Consider the following 19,628-nt stretch of genomic DNA (forward strand, 5'->3'; position numbering starts at 1 on the left):
TTCGGCAACCTAAACCGAAAACTTTCAGGGGCTATGTACAGGGGGGTTAGAATATTTTGTTTCAACCAAAACTTTAATCGAAGCCTAATAATACGCTTAACATATTTTTACGGTTGACATTAATTCAAAGCTTGAACAGACTGTTCTTAAGTGTATTAGGTGAATTTTGTATTTCGGTGAGCTTTATGCATTTTAAATAACATTAAGTTAATGTATTTTATTTTCTTAGAATATATATATTTACTCTTTACTTTTTTTATCTTTTTGTATCGAATATGAACCAAGCATACCTGTCTTGTTGAAATAATACACATGTAAGTACAAAGTAATAAGCAGAGTTTGTTATGGCCATATGTTACTGATATTAAGACCCATTCAGTGATCCAGCCAAAGTGTAAAAAAATTTAAATTGTTAATAAATTGCTTAAAAGTGAAGGATAAGTACCACCTTAAGGTATAATCACTTTGGTTTGGATCAAAAGTGTTGAATCTTAAATAATTACAATCTTAAATTCCACAAAGGGTGGGTGTTTTTTAAATGTAGGTTGACCCAATGTAGGTTGAATTGAACAATAACTAATAATTTTGTGGGTAAATCGTAAAAATTCCCAAGTCATTGTTTAGTTTATTTACTTGTGTTTTGTTCAATTTGAAGTTGTAGTCAAACCAATTATTGAATATACCTGCATGCATACCATACCAAATAAAGCGATGTATCTGCTTTACTCATTGGTAGTAGTTACTGTCTTTTACTTTGAGAGCTGACTGGTTCAATATAATCTGCTGTGTCGTTTACCTGATCAGCATTTGATCATATTCAATAGCACCTGCCTGCCAAGTAAAATGACAGCATATGCTTTATAATCTGCAGAGTTTGTTTCCAAAAGGCGCTGCCTTGTGTCACATTTTTCTAATATTTATATCTAAACATTTTAAATTACATTTAACCATTGGAATGGGTATGTTTGTAACTAGCTGTCGAACTATTTTTAACATAATTTTGTCCCCTAAAAGTTCTCCAATGCAAAGCTTTACAATGGCTGTCATTGGCTTTAGCTCCTTTTTGAACAAACAAACAAAAATTCTTTTATATCTATTATTTTCTTCTTCACACGTGGGAGGTTAAAAAGATTTGCAATTATTTTTTTAAATTCTAGTGGCCCAATGATATTAGATTGGCAAGGTTATTGCTACTCTTAGGAATAGCTTCAAATGAATTTTACACCAGCCTTTGGAACCAATTTGGTGAAATCAGATTTAAAGTACATTAGGGGTCACATACAAAAATACTAAAGGTAAAATAAGTACGAAACAATAAAAAGAATTTGAAAAGAAATTAGAACACTAAACTATTGCGGTACATGACACTTACAGTACCTATGTCAAGTGCAAGAGGAAACTTTTTTAATAAAATAAATTAAATCTGATAAGCATTTAATTAAGGTAAAACAGGCATAAAATTAACTGATGTTCTCACAGTTTACGCAACACAATTCTGGACCCTGTGGCTTGAACCGGCCTCTCGACCAAACTACACAAACAGTACATATGGTCGCGTGTGATTATCTTGTCTAACGCACTGGACTTATTGGGGGAATTATTCAATTATTCATACAGTCTTAGATAGCAATACCCAATCAGAGCAAGCGTTAGAAAAATGGAAACCATGCATTGATTGTGTCTAAATGCACGGGCGCGCACTCCGCGTACTACTCGCAGTACTTTCGGAAGCGTTCATTTTTCTTACGGGTTGATTCATTTATATTTGCTTGTATTTTCCAACACTTTTAGTGACAATTTTGTTATAAAAATGTTAAAAATCATGGAATTTTTTCTCGTGTATGAAATAGGTTAATAAATGAATCACTTCTTGCTCAAAATAATGCACTTGTACTGCGTTAATGATGCGTCTAATACACCCCCCCCCCCTTCGGGGCTCGTGTATTATTCTGTACAATTTCACTACCACAAGTGAAACGCATCCATTAATCTATAATTTTTATTAAAATAATTCGCTATGTTCACGTACAGTTGATATATCGTTGTAATAATGTGTCTATGCATTTGTTGTTACACTCAAATGTATTGCAAATTATTGAACTGCAACTTTATTGAAACAAGTTTCAGACAATCTAAAGAATTTGAAAAGAAAACGAGTGGAAAAACAACAATTACCGTGACATGTAACTGAACCACTGTAGTGCTTATCGAGGATATCATAAATCTCAAATATCATAAAGCTCAATAAATTTAAATTCTATTTCACATTTTTATATTAAAGTGACAACGCTATCCCAATGTGAATAACCTGAATTGATTTTACTTCAAAAGTTGGACTGATTCCATCACGAAAAAATTAAAGATAAATGAAATAAATATAAATATATTAACTAGGTTAATTAGGTTAATTAGGTCAAAAACACACATATTTACACGATATTGGGGAGGCGGTAGTTGTATGGACCATCTCTCTTTATATGTGGGGAAGACTTCTACCTCGCTTGACGTCTATACACATGGAATCATAAGATAAGAGTCACAAAAGTATAACCTGCACTTAACCCTAACTTTGCGGAACAAGCCAGAAAAAAATCAACAATTGTGTCAAGTTTTAACCATTGAAGCATACAGGTAGCTAAACCTTTAATGTGCTAAAATCAAGTGGAAAAAGACATCTTTAACCAAATAAATATTAGTCCTAAATGTTGATCAAAGTAGGTCCTATTTAAAATATATTATAGGCCAAGAACATAATATTTTCAGTTCAAGTTAGACTTTTAAGAGATAAGAGATAATTATTATGGAAATAAAATCAGACACCATAGTCTGCCACCGTAGACAAAAATTCCGTGTTAGATTAATTCCGTGTACTGCTTACATTAATTCCGTATGGTGCTTAAGCACAGGTTGCGGTTCTTACCAAAATGATCTGAATTAAGACATAAGAGGAATAATCAACTTAACACCTGGATATTTGTGATGTGAGAGAATCAATGTCTTGGCAGACAACCCATTGCAATGGCGGGAATACAACAAGTTGCTCTTTTGCAATATGTGGTTATCATGATTATGACAATAAGTTACACGGCTGATGCTCAAGGTAGGTGCCATACTGCCATACTATTATTATATTATGTGTAATTCAATATTATATTTAAAAGAAAACGTAGCTGATTTTGTTCTTTTTTTACGGGTTGAATTGCCTTTTAAGTATTGGGGCGTTTGTATGTCGGACTAGCTGGGTTGCTCTTTCACCCAGTGGCGCCTGACCACTCTGCATATGACCCATGACATGTTTAGGCCCTATTTCTTGGGTTATGTAGACACTCAAACTATTGTAAGATGTAATTCCAACTCAGATATGCCACATACTCGTTAAAGTATTAATGAAACACATTAAAGATAAAAGATGAATGGTCATAACATACTATTTTAACCTTACTTGAATAACTTTACCCCAAATTAGTTTTACCCCCAACTCCCTATCTTTGCCCCCACCGAACGTGTTCGGAAAGGGGATTAATGAGCTATGTTGCTTGTGTTAGTAGAGTGTCTTTATGGGGATATTTATCCGTTCAGTGTCCATATGGGGCCGTGTTTACCATGTGTGTGAACACGATGAGTCTTACATAGCATTTTAACGCGTGTGTATTGGGTGTAACAAGACAGAGATCACACTGCAGGAGGCAGGATTTCACTCCATGAACTGTGGACCGTAAAACCAACAAAATACCGGTATATTTAACATGTTTATGGTGGTACTACACCCTTTGATGAATTTATGACTATGTTTGCCTTTTTTCCCAAAAAAATAACACAGTGGTAACAATAGTTATGTATATTAGGGGCAAGGAATCCAGTTACTACACTGGAATTTCAGTGACTCAAGACAAGCGGTACGTTATTTATGATAAGAAAAGAGGTACCGCTAGAATGTACCTCATTTCTTGTGGCTCATTATATAATGTTAAATATATATAATGAACCACTTGCTTGAATCACTGAAATTTAATTAATTAATTTAAAAGTAATTGCCCCTATAATATACATAACTTTTGTCACCAGTGTGTAGTTATTTTTTGAGAAAAATGCAAAACTAGTCACAAATTTATTCACCACCTTAAGCTTTCTTTTTGTACCACCATTTTGTACCACCTATAATCAGCGGAGAAAAATATTTGAACTGACAACACCATCTAACCCATACACATCATATATAAATGCCTAGACCACCGTCAAACCAGGAATTTGGACGAGATAGCTGGTGGAATAGCGGCTATATGCAAATTAGGAGATTGTTGTTTATGTCCATGACGTCATTTTTGGCAAAATATTTTGTGTCGAAAAATTGACGAACATTGGTACTTTTCTTTCAATTACTGTTACACTGTGAAAAAACATATAGCCGTAGTGTTAGTCCAATTCTGAGGAAAAGATTCAAACCGATGACACTATGTTGACACTGGCTAAATAAGCTGTATTTTCACTCGGAAGGGTGACAGTCACTAACAGTTCTTGTCGCAATTTCGCCATTTTAACGTTTACAGACAACTTTTTTGCCAGTCGTTTTCTTTTCGTAACAATTGTTCGCCCTTTGAAAATTGAACTTCGATTTACGCGGTGCGAAACTTTTTTGACAACAGTCGCCAAGTTTTTTTACGGTGCTTCCAGATACTTCTGATCGTATGGTTGAGCAGTACTTGTCGAGCGGTAATGACAGAGTGCACCAGTGCATTAGTTTAGCTGCCTTGATCTAACCCAATAAAACAATAGTTTGCAACTATATTAGGCGACGAAAAAAGTAAACCCTGTTTTACGGGCCCAACCAACCCAAAATTTACAAGATTTGAGAAACAATTTTTTCCTTTGCAAATTAATGCCGACCCAAATATCAAAATTATCAGTTTGTAACTATATTAGGCGACTGGATTGAGAAACAACTTTTACAATTTTTACAAGGTTCGAGAAACAATTTTTTCTTTTGCAAATGAATGCCACCCAAATTTCAAAATTATCAGGCACAATTTTTTTTATTATTATTATTTCCCCAAATTTCAAAATACTAACATATTTTGGTGATTTTGGGGGTCACAATAATAGGACAGATACATATAATAATATCCTGGTTATGGTTATGGTTATGGTTATGTATAGAAAGGTCTGCATAAAAAGGAGTGACAAATGGAGCCAAAAAAAGAGTTGAAACGCTACAGACGTGACAAATACGTTTAATAACCGAATACAATGTACCTATTCAGACCGCTGTTCATGGTTCATTAAGGGCTCTAGAATGATCGTTTCAACAGTACTTTTTGAGAGCACATCAGACATATCGAATTGCATTAAATATACAAAGAATGTCCTTCTGATATCAAATAATTTTCAATTTTTGAAATTCGTGGTATAATACAAATTTTATGACAAATTATTAAAATTTGATATTTTTCACATTTTTGATATAACAGGCCTCGAAGTAAACTTTATAAATCTAATGATATGTACATAAAGTGCATGTAGCTGAGAGGAAAGGCCGACGATCAATTGAATAATTTGACCTTTCATATTGAAGATAGGCCTATACATTTTCCCACAAGTTTTTGTGTGTTTTGGGAAAAATCCATATCTTCAATACACCAAGCCAATATTTTTAATTGATCATCGGCTTTTCATCCCAGCTACATACACTGTAAGTACATATCATCAGATTTATAAAGTTTACTTCCAGAACTGTTAAATATCAATTTTTAATCATTTGTCATAAAATGTGTATTACATTGCGAATTTCAAAAAATTATTTGACATCAGAAGGATATTCTTCGTATTCAGAATGCAATTCGATATGTCTGATGTGCTCTCATGGCCCACAAAAAAATACCGTCCAAACGCTCATACCCCATCCCTTACATTGAGCAGAAATAATACATAAACAATGTTAGGAATAAATCAAGCTTGAAAATAATATTTACACGGCAGCTGCATGTATATGAATTGAGATGTTAACCTGAAGCGTGTAATTTCCCTTCAAACACGTTTGCTGTTTTGTCACTACTTCTATACCGAAATTGGTATACACTACACTACAGCCTTGACATTAAGAATAAAATATTTTATCACCAGGTTCAATACTAGTCTGAAAAGGGTCTGCATAAAACCGCACGGGCTAAATATTATTTCGGATGCGTCGGCAGATGGTGTCAAATAATATTTTGATTTGCTTCCCATGAATTTACATTCTGATCATATTGTTGTGAATTTTCCTAAAATGACTGAATTTGGGCTTTGTTGGGGTAAACTTTCGGAATTTATGAACTTTTGTTCTGTTGTTATCAATTTATTGGGGTTTGAGGTGATACTCTAAACTCTTTTTTTTTTTTTTGTTGAGCACATTTCAGGCATCATACTGCCGCTTCCAACTTCACTTGAGATTTATCCCCGGGGATTTATCTCTTTCTTTACCAGTCTTTTAGTACTTTGTGTCCACCGTTGGCTTCCCTTACAGCAGCCACGCGGCGTCTCATGCTCCTAATGAGGCATCAATGAGGCATCTAATGAGGCATTTACATTGCTCAATCCCAATTCACACGTTGATAACGATGCGACGCAATCCCTACAGAGTTGTATCTGCCTTTATCTTCTTGTTGATTCGTCTCTTGAGCTGATCCCAAAGGTTCTCTAAGGGGTTAAGATCAGGGCCTCTGGAGGGCCACTCAAGTGTCTCAATTCCTTCTGCTTCCAGGACTGCAACTGTCCTGGCTGTAATCATGACCTGTTTTGAATCCCTTTTCCAAACCCATCTCTCAAAACCTTAAAAATGTCTTAGTACCCACTCACCTTTGTCTTTGATCATTCATCTGCACAGTAAGCAAAGGATTATCCAACATGCATCAAGGAAAATGCTTTAAATTCAAATTGAAAAGGCGGGAATTATGAAACCGTCTTGGATCAGTGAATCAGCCCTTGGTACTTAAACATTCATATCTTTTCCCAGGAGTGTCGTAGGGTAGTGATTGAGGTGTCAAAATGCGCAGGACAATCCCCCGCATGCGATTGTTTGGCAAATGTACAAAATTAGTTGCTGGATTTTTATAGTGACCATATATAATTTCCTAACCATAAAGAAACTTTTTTGCGTAGTTTAGTTAGTTAACCAGTGGCGTAGTGAGTGATGGCAGGGGGCACGTGCCCTGTGCGCCTCCCTATGGGGCGCCAAATTGACCAATCAGCATCGATCCTGCGCCCCCTCAATGAGATAAAAGTCAAAATTTTCAGCACAGATAGTAATTTGAAAGATTAATTTATTTTATCATTATAACAACAAATTAATTAGTGGTATTTTCGCGCGCGAGGTTCTTTCAAGAATTGGGGTGGCGCCATTATGTAAACTTGGCCCCATGCAGGCACCACAACCCCTAGCTATCCCACTGTAGGTAATTGGAACTTAAAGTTTTTAAAAGATGGACTGACCTTCGGCTTTGTCATGTTTGCTGCTGTGCGCTACCATTCACTGTGTATTTTAACAGCAACCTTTTTGAATAAAAATGATTTTGCTGGTTTTAATTTTCTTCAATGTAAAATCACGTAAATAGAAGTTTTACTGAAAAAAACGCGAGCGAAGTGAGTAAAAGCAAAATGCAAAGAAATTTTATACAGGGTTATGAATGTTTTAAACACTTTTGTAATTTGTACATTTTGGTGATTTTTGTCGCCCTTAATAATTATTATGGTGATTACGTCTCTTACAGTGCCCCCACAAGCCAATTCACTTACAATGTATGTTGGCGGTAACGATGGAGGAACCCCAGCTGTCCCTGTAGGACAACAGGCCAGTGCTACTCATGAAATTGATGAAGGAGATAACTTAATATTCACCTGCTTGGTTATGGATGCTAACCCTGCTGCCGATATCACATGGACCCTTCCTGGTGCAACTCTGAATGGCCTTGACATTGATGCATCTCCAGTGAACAACCTGATTGACACCATCAACTCTCTGTTACCTACTTATCACGTGGTTGTTGAAGGAAATTGCGGTGATGATTTGGTCTGCACATCGAACCACCCAGCAACCGGGGATACACAGACGGATCAAACGCAACTTCTCGTAGTTGGTAAATTGGAAATATCTATATCACTAGAATTTTATATCATTTTTAATTTAATCGTTGAAAATAACTCCCAGGATAGTTATGTATTACGGGTTGGTGTAGTTGTCTTCTCGCTTGCTTCTCACCACTGGGTTCAATTCCCCGCGTTGCCACATGTGAGGTTGGTTGCCGATCCATGCTTGTACGCTCTGCGCAGTACAATTTACGTGTGCAATTTGGTACTGGAACCAGCGTAATACGCACATCACTTCTGGACTTGAGGTGAACCAACTCCCCCTAAGATTTTTATGTCCAAATAACCTAAGCTAATCGTAGATACATCCTTTGCGCTCATTTTGGTGATAACATTTTCACCCCAGCACTTTACCCGGGGGTAGGACCGGCCATCAAAATGACCATAGAGGGGGGTTGTTGAGACCCCAATGATATTTTACTTGTTAGTAAAATAGTCATTTCCTTTTATATTTAGTAGAAAATTTGGTGAAATCGCATTATTGTAGAATTGTTGGCTATACTTTTGTACGTAGCCAGAATTTCCCAAACTTGCATGGGCGCCCTCACATTATGACATCATAGTGACATTATGTGGGGTATGTTTGTACTTATTTCGGTATCACTGGACAGAAAATACCCATAGCTCGTACATTAGCATCAAATATAACGGTATATATAGAGGGGTCGCAACAATCCCCCCCCTCTTCGTAGTTCGTGTTACAAAATATGGCTCAGTAGTTCTAGGGTTAAGGTCCTGTCTTCCATAGAGGGTGTATGGATTTCAACTGGAATAGCCTAATGTATGTTCCAATTTGCATGATCATTTGAAAAAATGCCCTTTAAACATGTTAACATGGTTAAAATAATAAATGGCTAAAAGTATAGAAATTTATACTTGCACATACACCATGCACAAGGCTCACAAAATATCTGGGGTCAAAGTTGTTTAATTTGATAGGGTGTTTGAAACGTGGATGGAAAAAATAATTTTAATTAAAAAAAAGAGAGCGAAAGGGAAATCAAGACAAAACACCTGGGCAAAACACATACACATAGAAAGCAAACAGCAAAATAAAGTTCAATTTTATGTTATTTGCAACAGTTGCTCCTGATGATGTGAACCTACAACTGTTGTCTACAAGTAATGGGCCAGCTGCATTGACAGGAGCTGAAGGATCAGATATAACAAATAATAACCAAGCTGTTGGAGAAGCTCAAACTGAAACAAAATTAGTCCTAATTTGTGGGCAGATGTACGACTTTCAATCTAGTACTACTAATGGAGTCACACCAGAGGCAGACTTTATGTGGGAAATACGGCCAGACGTAGGCACTTCAGTGACACCTGAATTCGATGATCCTGCTGGTGACCCAGACACAGTCACGTGTAGTCCTGCTGCTACCACCAGTAATTTAGATGATTTTGAAGTACAGTATAATGATGACAACGGCCAATATCTTTGTGCTATTGCTGATAATAAGCATGTCGCCGCAGGTCCTGTGAGAGAGTGTGTGTGTTTAGACGTCAATGGTAAGTGTATAGTACAATGATAGTACTAATAGTAAATACCATATTCATTCCAATAAGCGCCCATGCCCCAATAAGCGCCCACCCAGGGTATATTCAATTTGCTAAAGGGTACCATTAATGTTGAAGTGACAGATAGATGTTGATACAGTGAAATAGCTGGAGGACTACACATCTTGTGTAAACTTGCAATACATTTTCTACATCAGAAAAGCTACTATAGAACGTCTCAGGACCCTTTTATAACGTACGTAAATTCATCCCTAATAAACGCCCCTCACGAAAAATTAGGTAAACCAGGTAAAAAATAAGCGCCCACCCAAAATGACTTTGTTAAGCGCCCAGATTGGAATGAATACGGTATGTAAATATAATGTATAGACCAGCTTTGAACCAATAATTAGTATAATAACCTAAAGCAAAAGTGAATTTGAGTACAATGTAAGAAAACATGACAAATTGCATGTTTTGGACCATCCCTCAAATTGCAAAAATATTAAAATTTGACTTTTATTGCCAGTTAGGACTTACTAAAGGATTAGGATATAGCTATGTTTTATTTGGCAAAACAGGATCTTTTTTTTTTTAATCCAAAAAAATTAGTGGTGTATTTTTTTGGAATAGGGAGTAGCTGCATCTTGTGCATTTTAGTGCAGCCTTTGCACTAGCAAATATCTTGCTTTAGGCTGAAAAAGTGGTTTGTTTCCAGCCAGTAGCAGAATAGGTGAATATGTCAAATGTTTTTTTTTATGAGGATTTGTTATCCCTCGCTAGAAATATGTGACCTGCTCTGACGAAATCCGCCATAAGTTGCACTCAGTCATTTCGAGATACAGCGAGTCAAAGTTGGGAAAGGGGTGAAAAACCTTGCAAATTTCGTTTTTCAGTTTTTATTATTTTTTGATTCCTTAATATGTTTATTTTAACCTACCACTGAAAATAAATATTCTTTTATGTCTAAAGCACCCAAATCTAGCATTTTTTGAGCCAAAACCAAGTCCTTTAACGTACATGTCATTTTACAACTTTAAAGCTATTTTTCTTGTATTTGCCTTTTCTTTTTGTGTCGCTAACCCCTTCCTGTTGAAAAACCGTAGAATGAGGACCACATGTCCCAGAAACATAATTTTGGTATTAAATGAAAGTGAAGACCTATACTAAATGATGACATCAAACACTCAATTTTCAAAATTAGTGACTTATGTCTGGTTTTGTGGGAGCATGTCACATATTTATTGTAAAATCAGTTCCAAGTAGATGAACATAGAAGTTTTATGAAAATTATTATAGAATTCATATTACTTGTTTAAACAAAATGTATGACAAAAAAAAATCTTTCAAAAATGTTGTCATAATGTCATTTATATTTTGCTACAAAATATAATTTTTCTCAAATTAAAAAAAATGAAAAACAGGAAAAGTGAACCCAAAAAACAAGTGGACCGCCTACGGCAACTTTTTTTTTTAAGCCTTGTATCGGATCATGGAAATTTACTGTAGGAGTAGTGTGCTGTTAAATGCATTGATTTTGTTACAGCGAATCCACAAAATCCATGTGTAGTACTTTTAGCTCCACATAGTTTGCATTGCCTGATGTATTGTGTCCAATTGTGGGAAAGCCCCCCCATTTGATACACCTTTGACCTTCAGGTGATGCTAAATAATGTATGTACTGTGTCACAATAATGATACAATCAGGAGAAAAATAATGTTAAAAATAGTATGACCCCATTTCTTGTACTTTTACTGTAGATTGTTGGAAAACATTAATTGTTTCTCAACACAGTGCTAATAATTACTCCATCTCATTTAATCATCTACATCCAAAGTTACAGCTATATAGGTTCAATACCACTAATTGTCTATTACACAGTTTTCAATGGAAAATGGAAAATTTTGTGCGGAATAACTTATGAAAAGAGAGCTATTATTATAGGCATTCAGTTAAGGGGGTACTACACCCCTGGCCAATTGTTTGCCTATTTTTGCATTTTTCTCAAAAATTATAGTGCATTGGTGACAAGTAAGATATGTATATTATGGGGGCAAGGACTACAAATACTTTTGAGTGTAACTCCACAACTGTTGTCTGTGCTGAAATAAAATTGTGCAGTAGTTGTAGTCCTTGCCCCTATAATATACATATCTTACTTGTCACCAATAAGCTATAATTTTTGAGAAAAATGCAAAAATAGGCACACAATTTGGCAGGGGTGTAGTACCCCCTTAATTAATATAGACATACTGTTTTTATTATTAATATGAAAACATTGCTGTTTTTCACTGAAAACTTAAACTAGTCAATTGCAGGCTGGACTAGCTTTAAACTAGTCAAACTGGTTAGTCAAGCCTGCTTGACTAGCTTAAGCTAGTATTTCAACCTAGTCAAGCCTGCTGGACTAGTTTTCAGCCAGCTGGACTAGTTTTTGATTAGTCCAGCTGGCTTGACTAATGTGATTTGTCCTGCTCGACTAGTTTTCAGGATTGACTAGCTTATGGTTAGTCAAGCGGGAAGGACTAGCTTAAGTTGGTAAATGAAGATGGACTAGTTTAGGTTAGTCAAGACGCCTGCTTGACTAGCTTAAGTTAGTCAATTTGCCAGTAGTCTGTGGTATGTGACCTCTAACCCAACTGAAATCTATAAGCGGGGGAAACATACATTTTGTAACTGTCAACTGCTGAGGTCAACTGGATACTGCTGTAACTTCACAACAGAGCAGAGAAACACTCTCAAGTTTTTGCCACAAAATGTCCTGGAATTAATTCATCAAGATTTTGTAGAACATGAAGGTAAGTCTTGCTTTGTGTTGATATATGTAAGGTTGCAATTTGTTATAATATTACATCAGAAAGACAAAAATAATAGCTCAGAATGCCAGGCCTATGCACTATGTACAGCAGTGGTAACAGCACAATACAACATGCATACGTACTACTACTAGTAATTTTGTTGTTTATAGCAATCATGTGTGCACTATGATTTTCTACAATGTACTTGCAATTGGCATGATTGGGCCTTGGTCATCAATTAAAGTGTAAGTTCAAGCCTTGGCACCTTTATAATGATATATGGGTATTGGTAAGCTAGCTGATGAGCCCAGATCCTCCAAGTTAAATATTATTAGGGACTGCCTGTGTACAGTGTGTAATTATATATAACATAAGCCGCCACTGGGGATGGGGGTAAAGTTGTGTACTGTTTTTGATACTTTATTGTTTGTTGCTATAATTTATTCTAAATATAAAGTGCAATTCATGGCTCAAGGACCACAAAGGACTTGGAATAAAGTGAAATGAAATTGGGAGAGGGGGTGGCTAGCCGAAAAGGGGGGGGGGGGGCAATTTTGGCACACATTCATGGGGCACCTTTTAAATAAAATGATCTTAAAAGGCGTAGGAAACAGTACGGAAATGCTATGTAAATTTTCCCACTCACAATATAGACCATGTTTGCAAAATTGGATCTCAAAAATTTGGCATATAGGGGAACCTACAAGGGGGGATTTTAGGCCAAGAGGGGGGGGGGGGGACAAGCATTTTGGGGCATGCCGTTTGGAAATTCCTCCAGGGGCTCTCAACTAAAAAATGCTATGTGCATGGTCTGCAAAATTATTAATTATCACTTTTTAAAATCTACAGTCGACAGTTTGTCAAATTATACCATTTTAATGTCATGTATTTTTTTCATATAGGTTCTGTTCCTTTTTTGACGATGCAACCGTGAAGCTTGAAAGACTCAACATATACAGTCTGGAGGATTTCACTCAAATAACAAAGGTAATTGAAAAAATGTATGACCAGATGACAGCCTGACGGTGCAGCCTCATCCCCCTACTGTTACAAATATCTTATCAAAATGAAGATTTTTTTTGGCATCAGAAGAAAGCTCATATATTATAACCCCAAGTGAAATTTTATGCCTGAAATATGTTACGTTTAGCGTGTTTAAATGTTATAAACTGTGGTTACCACACATATGGATCTCAGTGGCGGCACCGGATTTTGGGTGGGGGGTGGTGGATGGGGAGTAAATTTCAGGGGGGGCAAAATCAACCAATTTTGGGTTAAATTGCTGCAAAAAGTGAAAATTTGAGGGGGCCAAGAAAAATATGGGGGAGCAAATGCCCCCCTATTGCCTCAACTATTGGTTCTATGGCCATTGTGAAACACATTTTTGCTGCTAAATGTTAAAACTGCTATACTAGTGCAATTTAACTCAAAAGTCATCACCAAGAAATCAGAAATTAGTGTGATGCCGGCCTCAATGTGAGATATCTTCAAAACACAACAGAATGTCAGAATCTGGGCCCCGACATCGTAACTTGGGGTCCCGAAATACTATCTCAGATTCCCGGCTTAGTAAGTCGGGGCCCGAGTTACTATCTCGGACCCGAGTTACTAAGTTGGGGACCCGAGTTACTAATTCGGGGCCCTGAGTTACTATCTCAGGCCCTAAGTTACTATCTCAGGGCCTGAGTTACTATCTCAGACCCCGAGTTACTATCGCGGGGCCACAGGTACTATCTCGTGCCCCAAGTTACCATCTCAGACCCCGAGTTAGTAAGTCGGGCCCCAAGTTACTATCTCGGGCCCTGAGTTACTATTTCGGGCCCTGAGTTACTACCTCGGGCCATGATGTACTATGTCGGACCCCGAGTTACTATGACGGGACCCCGAGTTTCTATGTCGGGACCCCAAGTTACTATCTCGGGACCCTGAGTTACTATCTCATGGCCCCGAGTTACTATCTCGGGGCCCTGAGTTACTATCTCTGGGCCGCGAGTTACTAAGTCAGACTCCGTTTTTTTCCTTCCATATCACTTTGGGGGGTCCGTAGACTATACATGTATGAAACTGTAAATAAAGTTCTCGCTGACACAAAATATTTTTTCAGAAAACTGCCAGATGCGAAAGCAGGAATATTCATTTTGCCTATTAAAGTTTAACTAATAGTAACTTTTTGTATAATTTGCTTTCAGATGCTGCTGAAATGTAACCCAACTGTGGTAGAAATAGACTTCCAACAATTGCAACTCATCAAGAAGAAAATGCTGTACATCAGCCGTGCAAAATAACGAGTTAAGACGTTACACAAACAAGTAGTGTGAAAAAAAGAACCTTGCACTAATTTTGCCTGTCAAAGATGGATTTATCTGAATCATGCACATGAAACTTGTCTGATTCATGATTTGACAAACATTCAAAATGGATTCATCAAAACTTTTGATTGTGGTGACTTCATTATTGTGAATATGAGTGACAAACTTTAATGACTATTTTTCTCACAATCAGGCATTAAAAAATTATATAATGCCCTTTCCGACCAGCGGTGGTCCGCTATCTCTAAGGACCACTTTCTCTAAGGTTCGCTTTCTCTAAGGTTAGCAAATATGAATTGTAGATTTTAAAAAAAGGAACATCATGAGTTTGTTTGCTGGATGACTATGCAATGACGTCACTGCCATATCAGGGTGAAAAATGGTATTATACCTATCCATGACGCTTATTTTGTATGTTAATTTGTATGACATCTGGATAGACTCTATACTGTGAATTGTAATCAACATGATCAATATTAATGTTTTAATCTGTCAAACCAAGCTGTTTTAAACAAAAAACAGTTAAGGTTTTGACAGATTAAATACATTTATAATTAGTTATTTATTTACTAAATTTCATAAACAGAAATCTTTGTAATTTATGTTTAAGGCTTTTATAATAATATTATGAAGAGTTGTGTATCATAATGTTGGATGCAAGATAAGAATGTCATAAAGTTTTTTCTAATGTTATTTTGGACTTTGAATTGTTTCTTATTTCAGAATCTATTGATGTGTCCAAAAGAGGATAGGATACAGTCTGTGGTGGGTACTAGGTAGCCAGATGAAATGAGACAACATGGTCAGAAGAGAAAAATCAAAATCCTCGCCAACATGCAGGTCTAGTTCTGTACTTATTATTGGTGCTTGCTTTTGCTTCATATTTCACTATTTATGCTGCATGATTCAAGATTATATGGAATAATTCTTGTAAATTCATGCAGGGAAGCAATAAGCAAACATTAATCTATCTAGACTTAATCCACATGTGGCTCATTTACTTTCCAATTGTATAACCCTTATCAGACTGTATCCAATCTGCAACTGCATGTATGGTTTGCATTAGGTTTGTTCGGCTAGCTGGACTAGCTTGAGGTTAGTCGAGCATAAAGTTAGTCAAGCCAGCTGGACTAATGTTACATTAGTCCAGCTGGCTTGACTAGGGCTATGTTAGTCCAGATGGGCACCAGTTGGACTAACTTAAAGCTAGTCAATAACTAGTCGAGCGACTAACCTTAACTAGTCCAGCACGCTGGACTAACATCAAGCTAGTCAAAAAACTAGTCAAGCGACTAACCTTAACTAGTCCAGCGTGCTGGACTAACATCAAGCTAGTCAAGCGACTAACCAAAAGCTAGTCAAGCGACTAACTAAAGGCTAGTCCAGCATGCTGGACTAAGATAAGTTAGTCATCCTTGTTAGTCCAGCAAAACTGACTAGTTTAAAGCTAGTCCAGGTGGGCACCATCTGGACTAGCTTTAAGTTAGTCCAGCTGACCAATTTAGGTTTTCAGTGTTATGATATTATGAAAGTTTTTTCAAATCTCTAAGTTTGAATTCTAAATATGATTACATATATTTACATAATATATAAAAATGTATTAATTTTTATCTACGTAGCTTAACCCCATTATAGTATCTAAAATAGGATGAACATGAATTGAAGAGACAATAAGCAGTGGCGTAGATTTCTTTTTGACATTGGGGGGATGGGGTTGGAAAAAAATCTTGAAGTATAGTGAATGCAGCACCTTTTGGCGACAGAATAAGTTTATGGTACAAATGCGCGCAAAACGCTCACGAAAAATGTTGCTATTTTGAAGCTAAACTGATTAAATATGGTGCAAAAGTGGAATAAATGCGCGAGAAGCATGCGAAAATGTGCACTTTTGGGCTAAAATAGGCAAATATGAGGTTAATTTGGTCAGAAACCCATATTCAGGTGTCAACATTGGGGATCTACGCCTATGACAATAAGAAAGGTGTTTTTGGTGTGGAAAATGTGAAAACAAGGTGTGTCCTAGGGGTGTAAAAACATCTTTCTTTCAATTTCCTTACACAAACGTTAAAGAAAAACCAATGAAAACCTTGTGTCTTTGAAGCTAATTGAATGCATTTAGAAATGTTCCATTTGGTCCATATTGTACATTTTATTAAACAAGAGACCATCCAGTAATGTTATGGATTATTGATATGAAAATCTGAAGTTAAATAATTTCAAGTGTTATCAAACAAATCAAGTTGAGTATAATTTATACATCACTTATTATGACAAAGGAATCACTTCTGGAGATATCATTTTTGTGACGCACCCTGTATACCTGTCTTGTATGTGATGTAGTCAATGTTGAGCAAAATTGATTTCCAGTTTGGTTATTTTAGCCATTGTACCGACCTACAGTGACCAACAATCAAATTGGACTTCATTTGATTCATGTTTTATGAAATTGAACACTCTATTTATTCAACTGTTTCTTAGATTAAATTTAGGTCAAATTAGATGATTCATTTTGCTTGATATCACACCACAAATTTGGCTATTCCAGTTGAAATCCATATGCCCATATGGAAGACATGACCTTCCACAGTGTGAATTTCAAATGTGATTATCTGAATGGGTGACTCCATTTAAAATATCATTCACACTCCCTGTGAGGGAAATTAATGTAATGTCTTCCATGGGGGGGAGTATGGATTTTAACTGGAATAGCCCATTTGATGACTGTGTTTGATATTTGGATAGATGCTCGATTTCAATCCACTTTTTAAATACCATCTACAGTCAAACACTGAACAGTAGCCATATATAAACGCTAACCTTTAACAAAAACTTGTAAACCCTAACTTTCTTATCTAACTTTTTCTAACCAGTTGAGGTTCAGCAAGCAAACATGGTAATGACAGTGACACGTACGAGTGATAATACCGTGGTCGATTTAGCTGGTGGTGAAAACCTTATTCATGACGAGGAGTACACTGTAGATTGTGTGGTTAGAGAGGCTACACCTCCTCCATCTATAGCCATAGGCCTTGGAGGGGATCTTGGAGCAACCACGCCAAGTCCAGCACAAGCAAACCAAGCAGAAGGTGCTGGGATTACACGTGAAGCGATTGTAACTTCGGCAAGGGCAACATTCACTGCAGATTATGATACCCAATGCAATGGTGATCTAGCATGTAGTGCTATGAATTCTGCAAACACTTTGACAGGCACTGGTACCCAAACAGTAACAGAAGCAGCTGTAAAAGTATCAGGTAGGTATACCATAGAGTAAGGTCAACAAAAAGAATTGTTTGTTTCGCTCCACCGACCGACCCTAATCTGGAAAAAAGGGTTTTTTTGTTTTACTGTACAAATGAATACCAACCCTAATTTTGGAAATTCCAGAAAAAAAAATTTTCCAACATTTTGACATCCTGAAAAGTTTTTTTATAGTTTCTATACACTTCTAAACTGTTAATAACGTGAATTAAGTGGTATACAGTAGAGAAATATTCAAATTCACAACTATTTGGGCTATTTATTAAGCTAATTAAAGGCATATAGTGATGTTTTGGCTATGACCTTTAAAAAAAGTATTTAAAAAAAAATCCTGACCGACCGACCCAATTTTGAAAAAGTTGTGGAGTACCAGCAAACAGTCTTTTTTTTGGCCTACTTCATGCACAAAAGAGTTACAGGGTAAATAAGAGATTTTCTTGTCACATTTTCACTCAGAACCCTAGTCAACGGATGGCTATAATGTTGTACAAGGCTCACTCAGTCATTTAATGAGGCAATACAAACGATCGAGTTTGGTGTTGAAATAAGCAAAAGTTTGAGTTACACCTTTTCAATGTAAAATTCATTTTCTTGGCCAAATGAAAAGCAGTTATTTTCATTTTTTCAGTAAATACAGTAGAGAAATATTCAAAAGCTTTTTTTTTATCAACCTTTTAGCTTTTCAAAGTAATATAGTTCGCTAATGAAAAAAACATCATATGGAGCTATATACAACTGAAATTTATAAAGCATCTAAAACCAAACAACTATATGTCATAGTTTTGTCAGAATATCGGTTTTTATTGCACCATTTTTCAATTCCGACTACCAATTTTGTCAAAAATCAACTTGTGAATATTAGTTTGAAACACAAAAAAATGAATCCCGAAAAAAGTTCCCGGCGAAGTTAAATACACAGCAGCTGCACCCAATAAAAAATATAGCTCAAAACAATTCAAATGCATGCCATAGTATGTTGGCGATCACAAAACAAGTTTGTCAGTATTCGAAGTACAGACTCCCTCTGTAGCCCATTCTTCCCCGCCCCACCCCCATATCTGTCAATGATAGAGTGTCTCAAAGACCTCTATGATAACATGACTTGTCCAACATTGAATTTGAGGAGCGGGGGAAGACATTCACCAAAAGACAATGAAATAATTTGCCCAACATAAGTTGATGAAGCATCACAAGATTTCAATGCAGCTTCCATGGAAATGGGCTATTCCAGTTGAAATACTTACTACCACTATGGATGACATGACCTTAAGGGAGTACTACACCCCTGGCCAATTTTGTGCCTATTTTTGACATGATCAAGAGGAACGAGTCACATGTTGGCAATTTTCAATTTGAAGTTTTGGTGAAGCGCATTGGTGAAGATATGTATATTATAGGGGCAAGGACTACAAAATACTGCACTGGAAATTTTATTTCAGCACAGACTACAGTTGTGGAGTTACAGTCAAAAATAAGGGAAACCCAATATTTGATCAATAAATCAATAACTACTTGCCTTGAGTTGCTGAATTTTCAGTGCAGTAGTTGTAGTCCTTGCCCCTATAATATATCTTACTTGTCACCAATGCGCTATAATTTTTGAGAAATATGCAAAGATAGGCACAAGATTGGCCAGAGGTG

General features: G+C 36.4%; 1 protein-coding gene and 1 long non-coding RNA gene across 2 annotated transcripts in view; both read left to right on the forward strand.

Annotated features, from left to right (window-relative positions):
• Positions 1–2,886: 2,886 nt before the first annotated feature.
• LOC140169257 (uncharacterized) overlaps positions 2,887–19,628 on the forward strand; it is a 60,996-nt gene continuing 44,254 nt past the window's right edge. The window contains exons 1-4 of the mRNA XM_072192513.1: positions 2,887–3,100; positions 7,743–8,108; positions 9,202–9,630; positions 17,597–17,980. Of these exons, the coding sequence (XP_072048614.1) occupies positions 3,019–3,100; positions 7,743–8,108; positions 9,202–9,630; positions 17,597–17,980 (1,261 nt within the window). The 5' untranslated portion in view covers positions 2,887–3,018. The remainder of the gene's footprint in view (positions 3,101–7,742; positions 8,109–9,201; positions 9,631–17,596; positions 17,981–19,628) is intronic.
• Positions 12,281–15,615, forward strand: LOC140168961 (uncharacterized). Its single transcript, XR_011861297.1, has 3 exons — positions 12,281–12,417; positions 13,320–13,404; positions 14,607–15,615. It is a non-coding gene; the product is annotated as an uncharacterized lncRNA (long non-coding RNA).

The sequence above is a fragment of the Amphiura filiformis genome, chromosome 14 (assembly GCF_039555335.1).
Source record: "Amphiura filiformis chromosome 14, Afil_fr2py, whole genome shotgun sequence".
In the NCBI taxonomy this organism is placed as follows: domain Eukaryota; kingdom Metazoa; phylum Echinodermata; class Ophiuroidea; order Amphilepidida; family Amphiuridae; genus Amphiura; species Amphiura filiformis.